Source organism: Diceros bicornis, chromosome 16 (assembly GCF_020826845.1).
Source record: "Diceros bicornis minor isolate mBicDic1 chromosome 16, mDicBic1.mat.cur, whole genome shotgun sequence".
In the NCBI taxonomy this organism is placed as follows: domain Eukaryota; kingdom Metazoa; phylum Chordata; class Mammalia; order Perissodactyla; family Rhinocerotidae; genus Diceros; species Diceros bicornis.
Window position 1 is genome coordinate 38,658,403 of NC_080755.1, and position 17,808 is coordinate 38,676,210.

General features: G+C 42.1%; 1 protein-coding gene across 1 annotated transcript in view; it reads left to right on the plus strand.

Annotated features, from left to right (window-relative positions):
* Positions 1-762: 762 nt before the first annotated feature.
* The window catches only part of SLC14A2 (solute carrier family 14 member 2), a 56,700-nt gene continuing 39,654 nt past the window's right edge, over positions 763-17,808 (plus strand). Inside the window, exons 1-4 of the mRNA XM_058556566.1 lie at positions 763-944; positions 7,905-8,085; positions 9,051-9,240; positions 14,285-14,413. Of these exons, the coding sequence (XP_058412549.1) occupies positions 771-944; positions 7,905-8,085; positions 9,051-9,240; positions 14,285-14,413 (674 nt within the window). The 5' untranslated portion in view covers positions 763-770. The remainder of the gene's footprint in view (positions 945-7,904; positions 8,086-9,050; positions 9,241-14,284; positions 14,414-17,808) is intronic.

The following is a 17,808-nucleotide window of genomic DNA, read 5'->3' on the forward strand; positions in this document are numbered from 1 at the left end:
AATGGCTAAGATAACTGAGTAGGAAGGAGAGAAGTAGAGCACTACCAGGGGGCACCCAGACTAAATCAGGAAACTGAGGACCTTGGGCAGAGGTCGTTCCAAAAGTAAGTCCTGGCATAAATACTGGCCCTAGTAGTGATGGGAAAAACAGTCCCACATGGCGGGGGAAAGACCTTCAGCCTGTGCACACAGCTGCCAGTAGAATATACCAGAGCTTCTTACTGCTCCTGGGGAAGAAAAAGGGAATGAGCTGGAAAGGGTACTGAAGGCAGAAGGGAGAGAAGGGGGGCTGTAGGTCATCTGTAAGCAATATAGCCTCCACAGCTATTAAGAATCTCTTAAACTCCCACTCAATTGAAAGACCCAGATCCATGTATACATACGAAAACAAAAATATATGTGCAACTACCTAGCACAGTAAGATAGTACAATGGACAATATGAAAGGCAGAGAAAAAATATTTCAGTGACCAGAAAAAAAGAGAGACATTCATTCTAACTGGGTAGTCAGGGAAATCTATACAGCAAAAATGGACTTTCTTCTGCACTTGGAAGAATGCGGAGATTTTGAAAGCACAATTTTGAAAGGTCACATGGGTGGAGAAATGGCCCCAGGCCCCTCTGGTAGCACAAGCTACTGGAACAGGAGGTCCTGTGTGTCAGGACAGACCTCCTGCCTCCTAGGACCTCCATCCAGCCTCAGCCAAGTCCCTCTGGGCCCCATTCTGACTCACCTGTTCTTTCCCTTTCCTCTCACCAGTTGCATAACCAATGAACGACTACCCACTGAAGCAGATGTCTGACTCTCACAGCAGCCCTCTCCTGGAAGAGCCTCTTTCCAGCAGATACAAATTCTATGAGTCAGAGTTTACCAGCCCTGGCAGTGCCTCAAGCCCCCAAGACACACACCCAGCCCTGCCCCTCCTGGAAATGCCTGAAGAAAAGGTGAGGAATGTCCCCAGGATGCTTCCTCCCGGGGGGGTGGGGGCAGGGTGGGAGGAAGGGTGGCAAAAGATGCTGTTTTCCCAGCTTCCCAATGCACATGTTACATAGTGCCATGGAAGGGCCACTGCCCGGGGAGATTCTGCCCTCAGTGAATACATGGTTACACCCATGATCAGTCCTACTTGGCCTTAGATAGAAAATGTGGCTCTGTACGCAATATAATTTGGAGGACAGGCAGGGAATGCACATACTCATGCACCAGTCTTCCAACCAGTCCCCTAGATTTTTCCCCTTAGACTTGCCCCAATGAAATATGCTATTGTCTCCAAAAGAAAGGCTTTTGTTCAAATGAAGGCCCTTTAGCACTCCTTGAACACAGTTACACAGAGGTAGCCTGGCTATAGCTCCTGATACAGTGGAGAGGGATATAAGACTGCTAAGGTTTTTTTAAATGAGATATAATTCACATACCATAAAATTCGCCCTTAAAAGTACATATTTCACCAGTTTTCAGCACTGTTCTTTCTTTAGTGTAAACTAAAAAACTCCGTTTTATCCACTTTGAGTTAATTTTTTTAATATGGTATTAGGTAGGAGTCTAACTTCAATCTTTTACAAGAGGATATCCAATTGTCCCAGAATCATTTGTTACAAAAACTATTCTTTCTCTATTGAATTGTCTTGACATTCTTATCAAAAATCAATTGACCGTAGATGTATGGGTGTATTTCTGAGCTCTCAATTCTATTTAATGGGTTGATATGTTTATCCTTATGCTGGTACCACACCATCTTGATTACTGTAGCTTTGTAGTAAGTTGTGAAATCAAAAAGTGTGAGCCTTCCAACTTTCTTCTTTTTTATCAAGACTGTTTTATCTATTCTGAAACTCTTTTATTTGCACATGAATTTTAAGATCCAATTTTCAATTTCTGCAAAAAATGGCAACTAGGATTTTGATAGGGATTGTATTCACTCTGTAGATCAATTTGGAGAGTATTGCCATCTTAACAAGATTGTCTTCCAATCCTTTCCATTTATTTAGGTCTTTAATTTCTTTCAATGATGTTTGATAGTTTTTAGTGTACAAGTCTTATACCTCTTTTGTTAAATGTATTCTGAAATATTTTATTCTTTTTCATGCTATCAAATAGAATAATTTTCTTAATTTTATTTTTGTATTGTTCATTGCCAACATATAGAAATAAAATTGATTTTTGTATATTGATCTTCTATCCTACAACCTTGCTGAACACATCCATTAGCTCTAATAGTTTCTTTGTGGATTCATTAAGGATTTCCTATATAAAATGATGTGCCATCTTCAAGTAGACATAGTTTAAATTCTTTCTTTCCAGTCTGGGTCCCTTGTATTTCTTTTCCTTACCTAATTTCTCTGGCTAGAACTTCCAGGACAACGTTGAATAGAAGTGACAAGAGTAGACATCATTGCTTGTGCCTGATATTAAAGGGAAAGCATCCAGTCTTTCACCAGTAAGTATGAAATTAGCTGTGGGTTTTTAGTGGATACTCTTTATTAGGTTGAGGAATTTCCCTTCTATTCCTAGTTTGTTGAGTGTTTTTATCAGGAAAGGTTGTTGAATTTTTCAAATGCTTTTTCTGTGTCTATTGAAATAATTATGTGGTTTTTTCCTTTATTCTATTAATATTAATATACATAGATTGATTTTTATATGTTGAAACAGTCTTGAATTTCTGGAATACATCTCACTTGGTCATAATCCTTTTTATATCTTGCTGGCTTTGTTTTGCTAGTATTTTGTTAAGGATTTTTGCATCTATATTCATAAATCATATTGATCTGTAGTTTTCTTTCTTGTGATGTCTTTGTATGTATCAGGGTAATACTAGCCTCATAGAATGCATTAAGTGGTGTTCCCTTCTCTTCTATTTTTTGGAAGAGATTGGTATTAACTCTTTAAATGTTTGGTATAATTCACCAGGGAAGCCATCTGGACTTGAGTTTTACTTTGTGGGAAGGTTTTTATTATTATTACTAATTCACTCTCTTAACTTGTTATAAATCAATCCAGACTTTCTATTTCTTCTTGAGTCAATTTTGGTAATTTCTGTCTTTCTAGGACTTGATCCAGTTCATGTAGGTTATCTAATTTGTTAGCATACAATTCGTTTCCTTATAATCTTTTTTATTTCTTTAAAGTTGATAGTAATGTCTCTTCTTTCATTTCTGATTCTAGTAATTTCAATCTTCTCTTTTTGTTTCTTGGCCAATCTAGCTAAAAGTTTCTCAATTTTGATCTTTTCAAAGAACCAACTTTTAGGTTTGTTGATTTTATCTATTGTTTTTCTGTTCTCTATTTCATTTATTTCCACTCTAATCTTTATATTTCCTTCCTTCTATTAGTTTTGGGTTTAGTTTGCTATTATTTTTCTATTTTCCTAAAGCAAAAGGTTAGGCTGTTGATTTGAGATGTTTCCCTCTTTTTTTTAACCTAGGCAATTACACCTATATAATTCCCTCTCAGCACTCTTTTAGCTGTATGCAATAAGTTTTGGTATGTTATGTTGTTGTTTTCATTCATTTCAAAGTATTTTCTAATTTCTCTTCCTTTTTCCTACTTGATCCATTGATTACCTAGGAGTGTTTTGTTTAATTTCCACATATTTCCCAAATTTCCTTCTGTTTTTGATTTCTAACTTCACTCCATTGTGGTCAAAGAACATACTTTGTATGATTTCAATCCTTTTAGTTTTACTGATACTTTTTATCAATAAATTTTTTTAAATTATTTTATGGCCTAATATATAGTCTATACTAGAGAAGGTTCTATGTGCACTAAAAAAGAATATGTATTCTGCTATTGTTGGGTGGAGCATTCTATAAATATCTACTAGGTCTAGTTTATAGTGTTGTTCAAATCTTCTATTTCCTTGTGATCTTCTGTGTCATTATTTTATCCATTTTTGAAAGTGGAGTGTGGAATTATCCAATTATTATTATTGAATTGTCTTTTTCTCCCTTCAATTCTGCCAGTTTCTGCTTTATATATTTTGGGGCATATATTTGCTGTTAGGTATGTATATGTTTCTACTTGTTATATCTTCTTAATGGATTAATCCTTTTATCATTATAAATTGTCTTTCTTATTCTCTAGTAATTTTTGTCTTAAAGTCTATTTTGCTGATCTTAGTATGCCACTCCAGCTGTTTTTTTTTTTTTTTTTTTGGTTACTGTTTGCATAATATATCTTTTTCCATCTTTATAATTTATTTGTATATTTGAATATAAAGTGTGTTTCTTGAAGATAAGATATAGTTCAATAAGTTTTTTTATCCATTCTACCAATCTCTGTCTTTTAATTGGAGTGTGTAATCCATTTATATTTAATTTAGTTACTGATAAGGTAAGATTTATGCCTGTCATTTTGCTATGTTTTCTATCTGTCTTATGTCGTCTCTGTTTCTCTATTATTCCATTATTGCCATCTTTTGTCTTAAATAGGTGTTTTATAGTGTATCATTTTAATTATCCTGTCATGGTTTTCTATATGTTTTTAATTATTTTCTGAGTAATTGCCCTAGAGATTATAATTAACCTCTAAATCTATAACAATCTAGTTTGGATTTAAACCAACTTAATTACAATAGTATTCAAAATCTTTGCTCCTATATAGTTCTCTCCTTTATGCTGTTATTGTCATACAGATTACATCTTTATACATCGTATGCCCATCAACACAGACTTATAATTGCTTTATGCAGTCATCTTTTAAATCAGATAGGAGAAAAAAAGAGTTACAAAAAATACATTTATACTATTTTTTATATTTACCTATGTAGTTATCCGTACCAATGTCCTTTATTTCTTCACATGGATTTAAGATATTATCTAGTGTCCTTTCATATCAGCACAAAGGACTCCTTTTAGTGTTTCTTGTAAGTCTTCTAGCAACAAATTCTATCAGTTTTTGTTTACCTGAGAATGTCTTAATTTCTCCTTCATTTTTAAAGAATAATTTTGGTGGATATAGAATAGATTGACAGTCTTTCTTTCAGAGCTTTGAATATTTCATTCCACTGCCTTCTCACCTCTGTGGTTTCTGAAACCAGTTGTTAATCCTATTAAGGATTTCTAATACATGATGACTCGCTCCTCTCTTGCTGTTTTCAAGATTCTATATATAATTGATCTTTGTCTTTGACTTTTAACAGTTTGATTATGATGTGTCTAGGTGAGGATCTCTTTGAATTTATCCTACTGGATGTTTTTTGAGCTTCTTGGATGTGTGTATTACTGATTTTCATCAAATTTTGGAAGTTTTCAGTCACTATTTTTCAAATATTTTCTGCCTTTTTCTCTTTCCTCTCCTTCTGGAACTTCCATTATGCATATGTTGGTACACTTGATTGTGTTCCACAGGTCTCTGAGGGTGAGGCTATGTTCATTTTCAATATTCTGTGTTCTTTCTGTTCCTCAGGCTTGATAATCTCAACTGACTTGCCTTTAAGTTTCCTGATTTTTTTCTTCTGACTGCTCCAATCTGCTGTTGATCCCCTCTAGCAAATTTCTTATTTCCATTATTGTACTTTTCAACTTCAGAATTTCTATTAGTTTCTTTTTTATAATTTCCTCTTTATTGGTATTCCCTATTTGGTGAGATATTGTTCTAATACTTTCCTTTAGTTTTTAGACATGGTTTTCTTTTGTTCCTTCATCATATTTAAGGTGATTAAAGTCTTTGTCTAATAAGTTCAATGTCTGGGCTTCCCCAAGGGCAGTTTCTATTGACTGCTTTATTTCCCTTGTTCCATACTTTCTTGTTTCTTTGCATGTCTAGTAATTGTTTGTTAAAAACTGGATGTTTCAAACAATATAATGTGACAACTCTGGAAATCAGGTTCTCCTCTGTCCCCAGGGTTCATTGTCACTGGCTTGTTTGTTTGTTTAATGGCTTTTCTGAACTAATTCTGGAAAGTCTGTAGTCATTGTCATTTGACTCTCTGCTCCGTTAGCTTAGTGGTCAGCTAATGATTGGACAGAGATTTCCTTAGATGCCTGGGATTGATAACCTCTCACTCTTTGCCAAGGAGATCTGTGTGCATGCTGGAGAATAGCTTCAACACTCACCCAGGCAGATTTCAACTCCACCTTAGGCTTTACTTCATGCTTGTATGGAGATTCACACTCAACCAGAGGTGAGAGATTAGGGACTTCTCAAGTCTTTCTTGAGCATGCACATTGTCCTGGGCATGTGCCAGCCCTACACAGGCATAAGGCCTTCTAGATTCACAGGAATATGTCCAAGCTTTTTTTTTCCTTTTTTTTTTTTTTGTGAGGAAGATTAGCCCAGAGCTAACTTCTGTTGCCAATCCTCCTCTTTTTTTTTGCTGAGAAAGATTGGGTCTGGGCTAACATCCGTGCCCATCTTCCTCTACTTTATATGTGGGACGCCTGCAACAGCATGGCCTGACAAGCAGTGTGTAGGATTGCCCCGGGATCCGAACTCGCGAACCCCATAGCCGCTGAAGCAGAGTGCGCAAACTTAACCACTACGCCACTGGGCTGGCCCCTGTCCAAGCTTTTTAAAGCCCCCTTTGGACATACCATTCCCCAGTTTTTCCTTTTAAGCTTTTTGGTTAGCCTATTGTTTTTCCCAACTGTTATCTACCACCTCAGAGACAATTTTTTCCAGTGTTCTCATTGCTTTTACGGAGGAGAGAATTTTTAAAGATCCTTATTCCACCGTTTTCACTGACATCCTCAAAACATTTAAGTTTTGATGCAGGGAGGAGGTTGGAGGAATCTGTAGACCAGCAGTGTACAGTAGAAATGTACTGTGAGCCACATATGTAAGTTTAAATTTTTTATTAACCACATTTTAAAAAGGTAAAAAGAAGCAAGTGAAATTAATTTTAGCCATACATTTTATTTAGCCTAATACATATAGGAATATATAACATTATTATTTCAATACGTAATCACTATAAAATATCATTGAGATATTTTACATTGTTTTTTCATACTAAGTTCTCAATATCCACTTAGAGCATGTCTCAATTCAGATTAGCCACATTTCAAGGGTTCAATAGCCACATGTCCTGTTGGCTACTGTACTGGACAGCATAGCTTTAAAGCAAGGAGTCCTGACCAAAGGGTCCACAGATAGAAATAAAGGGGATATGAACTTGGATGGGGAAAATAATTTATCTTTATTTCACTAACCTTCAATGAACTTTAGTCTTTACTTCAATTATAAATATAAACAATGAAGAACAGCCATATTAGTAGTACTTGAGATTTTTGTCATTGTCACAGATTGGGTTCTCCTAGAAAGCTGACTCGGAGATGGAGATTTCATGTAAGAAGCTTACTAGTGTGTGCCCTTGAGGTCAATATGTGTAGAGGAGTAAAAACAGCAGGATTAAAAGGAGTAAAAGGCAGAGGGAGAAGTTAGGCTGTGATGCAGTCACAGTAAAGGCCTTAGGTGATCCTGTGGCGAGTTCTGGAGCTGGGATGGCTCTATAGAGTTGTCCTGAGTTGGCGTGAGGAGGGCCCACATATTCGCTTATCACTATTTTGAAATTTATAATTGGTATTGGATCTGCTGCACCTATATGTATATTACACTTTTTTTAAACATTGTGGTAACTACTTTTCAATATAATTGGTTTTCTTTGTAATCCTATTTATTTTATTTTATTCACTTACAAACATTACTTGGAAAAAAGTCTGTAGGCTTGCCCATCTGCCAAAAGGGATCCAAGACACAGAAAGTTAGGAAACATTGCTGTGAAGAGAGTGTAGTTGTCCTGGGAGGAGCAAGCCTGCGTGGGACACTCTGAACAGCATTAGACAATGGACATGCGTCTTATGATACTTTATCTTCATCAAAAAACCTGATAACTTTCCCTTTCCCCAAATGCCTCTGCTCTCAAAAAGCTATATTAATTGATATTTTGTCATGACTTCTCCTGAAAGAATCTCCGGTCATCCAACGAAGATAGCCACATTGTGAAAATTGAAAAATCCAATGAAAGGAATAAAAGGAGAGAAAGCGACGCAGCCCATCGGGGCTTTGCAGGCCGGGAGGGCATCAGCCTCTTCCAAGCAGTGGGCTACCTCACTGGTGAGATGAAGGAGTATAGGAGCTGGCTGAAAGGTAGGCAAATGCCTGGGGAAGAAGGAGCTAGGCCAGGCCAAGGATCCCTCTGGCTTGGACTGAGGAAACTGCTCCCTTACTCACCCATGACGAGGGCTTCCACAGTTGGGGTGTTCCAGCTCTGAGTTGACTCCAGTGGTCATAATGTACTCTGCTAATCTGGAATTCCCAGTTTCAAAATTAAATGCATTTCACTGATTTTGGTTGCTTGCAAATTCTTCACTCCTACATGGAAAGACATAGGGTAATCACATTAGCAACATATAAGCCATTTCCCAAACAAGCTGAATGGCCATTCCTTCACTTGTTCCACAGCCATTTGCTATGTGCCAAGAAAATACTGGCTGCACCCTCCCCAGTGTTCCAGGGTTCTTTCCTTTTAACTTCTTTCTTCTCCTGGGTTCCCTAAACTGAATGCTGCAACAATCACCCCTAATCTCCCCACCTCCACTGGCCAGCTGTATAGGTTATCCTGGAAACTAAACTAGAGAATGAGGCAGGATGTATGGCTTCCCCTGGGTCCTGACTCATAACTTATTTCACAGCAGGGCTAAAATCATTTCTTTCTCAGCTTCCTATCTCCACACTACTTTCTTTGCAATTCAGATACCAGCCCTCAACTGTGTCGTACAGCACTATACAAAAAGTTTCCTTCCCTCCTCACCTCTTCCCTTGGTCTAATAAATTTCCCCTGGAATGCCCCTGGGGCTTCCTTGCCAACCAAGCCAATGGCTGGAACAGCATTAAATTGGTCTCAGCACGGTGTCTCAGTCTATAGGGCAAAAACTAACACCCACTGAGGACTAATTGCTGGGCCACTCAGAAGCGTGGGCTGGGCACGAGGCTGAATGAGGAGAAATGTCCTGGCTCATGCATCCTTGTTTGCCTTGGTTACCACGCCAACCAGTGGCCCAGCAGGGAAGCTCAGGCTGGCTCCTGCTGATGGCTCTGCCTGTCTCTTTCAGATAAATCCCTGGCCCTCCAGTTCGTGGACTGGGTCCTGAGGGGGACTGCTCAGGTGATGTTGGTGAACAACCCTCTCAGCGGGCTCATCATCTTCATAGGACTCCTGATCCAGAATCCCTGGTGGACGATTGCTGGGGGTCTGGGAACAGTGGTTTCGACCTTAACTGCCCTCATCTTGAGCCAAGACAGGTGGGTCCCTTTCTATGGGGGGTCTTGGGGTCTTGGGGCAGATAGGTGAAGAGGTGTTTACTTGAGTGATCAGCCAGCCTTATCCTACTAACCAGCCCAAAGTTTCCTGAGTAGCAATTTTGAATAGGTCCCTGGAAGTCCTTACAGAATTAAACTACTTCTGTGCTTACAGCAAGTGACAGCACTAGGCTCCTTTTGACCATAGAGCCTTCTGGAAACACTCTCTCTGAGGCAGGTGCAGAGGAACACTTAAGCTGTTCTTCCCTCATGGAGCCTACCTTCTAGTTGAGGGAGACAAGACTAAGACAAGACAAGAAACGTCTCGGAATAATACAAGATAGTATTGGGCCGGCCCCGTGGCTTAGCGGTTAAGTGCGCACGCTCCACTACTGGCAGCCCGGGTTCAGATCCCAGGCGCACACCGATGCAACGCTTGTCCGGCCATGCTGAGGCCTTGTCGCACATACAGCAACCAGAAGGATGTGCAACTATGACATACAACTATCTACTGGGGCTTTGGGGAAAAAAAGGAGGAGGATTGGCAATAGATGTTAGCTCGGAGCCGGTCTTCCTTAGCAAAAAGAGGAGGATTAGCATGGATGTTAGCTCAAGGCTGATCTTCCTCACAAAAAAAAAAAAAAGACAATATACAATGGAGAGTTCAGAGAAGGCAGATAACACTAACTGTTGGAAAGATTACAGAGGGCAGTCTTTGAGCTGGAAACATTGGATAGGGGAGAGAGGAGGGTGGCGAGAGGAGGGGGAGGGCAGTGTGGGAGGCTGTATGGAGGAAAGGGAACAAACTTGAGCTCTGGGAGGCATAGAGCCTGGCCCAGGGGAGGGGCCAGCTCTGCTGCAAAGTCCAGTAACGATAACAACTAGCATTTTATGGAACTGGACCATTTCCTCAGACTGTGCTGTGTGTTATTCCAATGGTTCCCAAACTTTCCAGATGGCCAGAATCAATCACCTAGGGTGATTGTTAATAAGTGTGGTTTCCCACACTCCTCCTCCCTCCCAGAGATAGTCCCATTCAGTGGATCTGGGGTGGGGGGGTTTAACAAGATACTCCCAAGCACTTTTGATGATCAGAGAAGTTTGGGAATGCCCACGTTCTAAGTGTTTTTCAATTCTAGGGTCACCAACCCATTTGTGGATCATGAATTAATTGCCAAAAGCATTTTTAAAAATTAAAACAGTAGAATAAAATAAAACATATTAGAGTAATCCATATGTAATACAGGTAAATTTTATTTTGTGAAATTTTTGTTTCATTCATGTTGAAGCGTGTGTGTGTGAGAAAGAGAGAGAACTGGGGCATACTATAAAATATATTCCTTCCTTGCCATGGGTTACTATCAAAAGATTGAAAAGCACCATAGTGCCTTGTTTCATGTGCTTCTTACTGCCACTTCACAAGGCAGACAGCGAAGGTAATAGGGTCTACATTTTACAAGTGAGAGAAAGGAGACTGGGAGGGGGAAGGTGCTCACCCACTGTGCCACAGCCGGTGGGTGGCAGGGTTCGGGCTGGGTCTCATGACCTATACCTTCTAAGCTGAAGGTCACTGCTCTCCTCGTATGTGGACAGAGAAGACAGCGTGGCCAGAGGCCCCTTGGTGAGCCCAGAGCAGTGGGAGAAATTAGAGTTGGTTGTGTTGTAACCAACGTTGTACTTCCTCCAGGCCCACGTCACATTCCCACATTCCACCAAGGTAAATGCATGGGTTGGCTCGTCTCCATGAGAAGCTGCTCATGCACTTCTAAGATAGCCTTGGTGGACCACTCTGATTCGAGCAAGCCGGGAGGCCATTCAAGGTCAGATGGATGACAAAGTGAATTCTTTTGGGTGCAGGTCTGGTGGGTAAGATGAAAAATGGGCTCCAGCCAGGATTTTGTGTCTCTGTTTCAACCAGTGGGTTCCCTTTTCCTTGCTCCCATGTACCTATAGTCTCATGCGCAGCTGGCACAGAACTGGCCCCCTCACAGGATCAACTCTTGTCTTACTGCTTCATCACTGTTTGCTAAAACTCACCTGGGGTGAACTCTGTCCAGCCCTCCTTACCTTTGACTCCTCAGGCAAGCACTTCCCGGTCGGCCCCCTTGTCCTCATCTGTAAGATCTACGCTTCACCTCAGGTGAGCCAAGTCCCTTCCTGCTCTGACAGTCTGATTCTCTGATTTTCCTCCCGACCATAATCTACTGGTAAACTTGCCAACGCATTCAAACAGTCGCTTCGTGGACTTCAGTTTTACTAGAGAGACATACGGCATGCCTGCCTAATCCTTCCAAACATTCTGATTAAGAATTCAAGACAAATATGCATCCGATAAAAACACAACCCCTCGGCTCGTCTTCCAAAGCCTTCTCTGATGGGCCCCACCCTGACTCAGCATCACACTTAGCACTCTTGCTTCAGCCTATCTAATCCAACCATTCCTTCAAATCCCTCCTCCTCCAGGGAGCCACCCTTGATTGCCCCAGTGCACTCTGACCCCTCCTTTCTCTCTGAACAACCACAGAACATACTCAGTACTATATTGAATGGTTCTCTAATTGCTTTCTTTTTTTTTTTTTTAATTATTTTTATTTTTTTTTGTGAGGAAGATCAGCCCTGAGCTAACATCCGTGCTAATCCTCCTCTCTTTGCTGAGGAAGACCGGCTCTGTGAGCTAACATCTATTGCCAACCCTCCTCCTTTTTATTCCCCAAAGCCCCAGTAGATAGTTGTATGTCATAGTTGCACATCCTTCTAGTTGCTGTGTGTGGGACACGGTCTCAGCGTGGCCGAACAAGCGGTGCGTCGGTGTGCGCCCGGGATCCTAATCTGGGCCACCAGTAGCGGAGCGCACGCACTTAACCGCTAAGCCACGGGGCCTGCCCTCTAATTGCTTTCTGAGTCTTCTCTCCTTGGCTATGTTCTAAGCGTGTTCAGGACAGGGAGTCCATTTCAAATGTTCCATATTCTACCACAGTGCCTAGAAAAGATGCGAGCTTCAGTGCTAATAGGTCAGTACCATGTTCTACACCATAGGCTCAAAGCTCTAGGCACCCTATATGACATCCATCACATATGTTCTTCCATGGAGCCCCAACTTCACCACTGTCCCCAAGAAACCACTGACTTGGCTGCATGTCCTAGTCATAACCTCCACTAGTCCTACTCCCCTACCTCACGGCCCCTCCAGCACTTCTCTTCCCCCCACTCCTATCCCTACTAGCCCACCCCCACCCCCACTAGCCCAAAGACCGTACTTTACAGATAGTAACTCAAGGTCGGCAACATTGAGGCTTCCAGTGTCCTGATGGAAGGTGGACCTAATGAAGATTTTTTGGGCATTGGGTTGAACCTAATTTTATATTTTTGATGGTCAGGGCAGAGATGTAAGGTAATAGGTTTCCTTTTGATAGCCAAGCCCAGAAACCACCAAAGTTTTGGTAGAGAAGGGTTCTGGGAGGGGACTCTCCATGGGGGAACAGCAGTGGAGCAGCCCTTAAATGTCCCCCTAATTTTATCTCCCCTGGGTTCCCTTATTTTGAATCCTGCTACCCCTACTACACCCAGCCAGTGAGGCTGCAGGACCTCCCCCAGTATGGACCAACTGTCTTTGCTCAGTTCACCTGAAGCAACTGGTATTAAAACCAAAAAAAGTGCTAAATTCTAACACAAAACACAATGAGAAAATGTAGAGAAAATGCAAAACACTTAAAAATAATGCTTTTCCCAAAACACAGGTTTCTGCTCCTCAGGCAGTTATTGTGAGGAGTCCTGAAGAGATTCAGAACCTCAGTGGTCTTCCCTGCAACCCCTGTTCCCTCCCAGCCCTCTGCCTGTCTCGAGCTGCCCCATACCTTCCTGGCCTCTGGAACAGCTAAAGACCCTGCTTGACCTGAGTCCAGTCCCTTCACAAGGGCCCCGTGTTCAGCTTTTCTTGTTGGAAACTGTGTAGAGACTCTGTCTCTCCCACCCTCTTCCGTGCTCCCACTCTCCCTCATCCAGGTGAGCTGATCTCCTGGTCACTCCAGAGGTGAAATGTCCCTCCATTCCAGACCTAAGTCATGGCCTCTGCCAGGCAAGAGCCCTCCTTTAGCCATCCTTCATCCATCACAGGGCGCCCACGCTTCTGAATGCTTCTATAATGCAAGAACAGTCAAGATAGATAACAGTGATAAGATTTAGCATGCACACGCATTCATTCAACAACCACTCGCTGAGCGCCCTCCATGCACCAGACAGGCTTCTGCGTCATGCAACTTACAGTCTAGGGCAAGAGGACAGATCACGGCGCACAAAGCTCATTCTCTAGCAGGGGCTTTGCAGTGGGATTTGCCCAGTCCCTCCTTCACACCACTCCTCTCTCCTCTCACTCAGCAGATCTATTGGAAAGGTCAAGGGTAAGGTTTCTTAGAATCAGGGAGAGAAGTTTAGGTGCACAGAGGCTTCCCTGAGCCCTAAGTCTGAGGCGATAGACTCAAGCTTGGATCCTAGCACACCTCTGGGTGGCTCCCTACTGTGCTATGGGGAGGAGCACCTGCGCATCCACAGCTGAGTCAGCTCTTCTGTGCTGGGCAGACATCAGAGTGAGAAAAGGCCAATGTGCAGACAATTATAGACACTTGCATGTAATGCAGTCAGAACACACTCTCTGTCCTCCTCCTCATTCCCTCTCCCCTCTCCCTCCCTCCCTTCCTCCCCTCCTCCCAGTCTCTTTCACACACACACAAAACTTCAGATTTCTATTAGATTTCTGTCTATACCTAGCAGTCTCAGACTCCCCTGAAAAGCAGAGGAGAGGTTAAACATGGAAAAGGCAAAAGTGCATAATTAATTCTAGACCAGCAAGGGTAATCAAGGGGTGTGTGTGTGTGTGTGTGTGTGTGTGTGTGCGCGCGCGTGATCTAGAAAGGTGCTGGCAGCCATGTGACTGCCCAACATTCCTCACATAAACTGACTTGTTTCTGTGAGTACCAGGAGGGAGCGGCCCCATGAGCACCACACAAACACCACCAAATTCAAATGCAAAGTAACTGTGTGTCACCCCCAGGTCCGCCATCACCTCAGGACTCCATGGGTACAACGGGATGCTGGTGGGACTGCTGATAGCCGTGTCCTCTGAGAAGTTAGATTATTACTGGTGGCTTCTGCTTCCTGTGACCTTCACAGCCATGGCCTGGTGAGGTGCCTCGTTCTTTCTGCCCACCGACTCACAGGGCCTGAGGTGCTTGTGTCTTACGCTGGGTGGGGACATGCACTGTCGTGGGGCTGTCTTTCTAGTCAGGCTGGTTTGTCTCACAAGACCCATGAAAATCTACGAGTTCAGTTGCAACACAAGGGGTCATTTCTGAATTTGGGATAACAGGGACGCTTTAAAGCAGCAAAGGACTACATTTTTTTTAATTGTGCTGATAATCTTCCTTGAATGATAGCCTTCATAATAAAGACAAACATTTATTGAGTATTTCCTTCATGCCAGGCACAGTGCTAAGCAAGGCAGGGTTATTATTGTCCTCAATTTCCAGAAGGGAAGACCAAGGCCTGCAGAGGTTCAGTGACTTGCCCTTGGTCATATCTGTAAAAGTTTGTGGTGCTGGCATTCTGAACCCAGAGTCTGCACTATTAAACTCCAGGCTCCTGGGAATCATCCATCCTGTGGCCTAACCAGACCCAAAAGGAGAAGACTCGCTTGTGATAGAATCAGAGAGCTTTCTGGGAACAGAATGTCTACATTTAAAACACAGAATCTTTGAAAGAGAAGCATCCATTGAGATCTTGCTGTGCAATCACCTCTTTTTGCAAAGGAATAAAAAAGTCAAGATATTAGGAACAAATATTCATTGAGTGCAGGGGTGTGCTAGGCCTTTTACATATGTGATCTTTAGTGCACTTGAATCTGCAGCAGGTCTGTAGAGTGTCCCAGGGGCAAGCAGCCTGAAGTGAACCCGTGTCCCCCAACCCCTGTACCCCATGACTCTCAGACACACTGAATGATTTTTAACATCTCTAAGAAGAAATGTCTTTCTTTGGTTTCAAAGTTGGAGTCACTAAAACCAGTTAGTTTAATTTAGTTTAAGTACTGTTCCATTACTTTTTAGTAGCGCTTGCAAATAAATTACTACATTAAGCATTCTGGGCAATTTATGTTTCTTCTTAGGGTTTCTGTCTTTCTTAATCCCTTGGGACAAAAAGCTACAGCAGTCCGTTCTGTGGGGATATCCTTAATGTCCCTTCATGCCACGCAGGAGGAGTGGGAGAACTTGTCTTCATTTGCATACATTTGGTTGATAATTAAATAGATTAAGGCCCTCTGCACAGCTCCTTAGCCTCATCGCTCTGGGTGGCAGTTTATCTACAGTGCACCCACCCCCACCCTCACTTCCCAATTTAAAAGACAAAAAAACATCGATAACCTCACTGGGCTAAGCTCTGCGCTACCACTCCAGTAGTTCACTGTGCCATTCAGGTAATCTTTGGAATCCAGTCCATTAGGTAGGTATCAGTGGTGCCATTTTCCTGATTTATTGAACAAATAAGTATTTGCTGAGTGCCTGCTATGTGCAGGGACTATTCTAGATGCTAGATGCCGGGTATAGTTATGAACAAGAGAGGGTCTCCATGCTTGTGGAGCTTACATTCTTCTTGGCAAAGATAGAAATAAACTCACAAACTAATTAAAAATGTCATTTTAAGATGTGATAAGTGCTTTTAGGAAAACAAATGGGGACAGAGATTGGTTCCAGATGTGGGTGGTCAGGGAAGGCCGCTTTGCAGAGGGGACATTTGAGCTGTCACCTAAATGATAAGAAGGCACCTGCCATCTGAAGATCTGGGTGAAGGATGCTGCAGGTTGAAGCAGCAGCATGTGCAAAGATCCCAAGTGGAGAAGTGGAATGTGTTCAAGAAACAAGACTAGTGGGCTGAAGCCCTGATTGAAGGAGGAGTGGCAGGAGGTGAGGGCAGAAGTAGATGAGGGCCAGACCCTGTATGCTTTGTAGACCCAGGAAGCCTTTTTGCTTTTTATTGCAATTGTGATGGGAAGCAGTTAAAGGGTGTTAAGCAGAAGAGTGATAGGCTATGGTTTAAATTTAAACAAATAACTCTACTTGCAATGTGGAGAATGGATTTTAACTGGAGCAAGAGTGGATGCTGGAAGCATAGTTAGGAGTCTGCTGTAATAACCCACGGAGGGATGAGAGTGGTTTAGACTAGAGTGATGTCCATGAGGGTGGTGAGAAGTGGTTGGGCTTGGGGTATATTTTAAAGAAAGTAGAGGCAACAGAACCTTCTAGGAGACTGTAGAGTAGTGGGGGGAAGGAAAGAAGATTTGGTACACTCCTATAATTTGCCCGAATAACTGGGTTGATGGAAAAGACTAAGAGAAAAAACAGGTTGGTGGTGGGATACAGGATGCAAATCAAGAGTTCTGTTGGACATATTAAACTTTAGAGTTCCAAGTAGAGATGTTGAGAAGGTGATTTGATAAACAAATCTGGAAATTAGTGATATAGTCAAGATTTGCAAGGTGGAAGCTTATGGAAGATATTTTGTCCATGGGACTAAAGGATATCGCTCAGATAGAGAAGATAAAAAAAGAGAAGACCCACGACAGAGCCACAAGATCTTCTAGTATTTAGATGTCTGGCAGAGATGGGAAGAGTCACCAAAGGAGACTTGAGAAGGAGTAGCTGAGGAAGAAGGAAGGAAACTAAGAAGGTGCAGTGTCATGGAAGCCCAGACAGAAAGTGTTTCAGTCCAGTTGGAGGGTCCAACTGTCAAATGAAGGGGGCAAGGAATGACCATGGATTTGGCAAGACAGATGTCATTGGTGAACTGGACAAGAGCCATTTTCATGGCGTGGGGAGGACACACACTGGACCCACGCTGATAGAGTAGGTTTAGGAAAGAATGGGAGCAGAAAGATTGGGGACAGCAAGGATAGACAGTACTTTTGAGAAGAATTGCTATGAAGGAGAGCAGAGAAATGGGGCAGTAGCTGGAGGGGACATCAGGTTAAAGGGGGAGGATTTTTAAAGGTAGAAGATACTAAAACATGTTGTATACTTATGAGAATGATCTGGAGAAAGAGGAGAGATTGAAGGTGCAGGAGAGAAAAGAGAAAATTGCAGGAGTGAAATCTTTGAGACAGATGGGATCCCGAAGTACAAGGAAAAGAACTGGCCCGATAAAGGAGCAGGGACATTTCCATTATATGAAAAATGCAGGGACAGAATATTTGGGTACCAAGCAGTCAGAGTGTGGATCTTCTGGTTGGGAAAATGAAGCATTTCTCATGTTGTCATTTCTTTTCTTAGTAAAGTAAAGCAGCGTGGTTAGCTGAAACTAAAGGGAAGCAAACAGTAAAGATATGAGGAGAAAGGAGAAAACGTAAAATAGTTGTCTCAGCAAGTTGGAGACTTAATTTGCTAGGGATGTGTAGTAGGGTTTTCAGGCAGTCTTAAAAGCCCATTTGAGATTCGTGGTCATTAATTAAAGGTAGACCAATCAACCAGATCATGTGATTTCGTGTTTTGTCCTACAGCTCACTGAGTGTGGGAGATGAAGGGTGTTAGG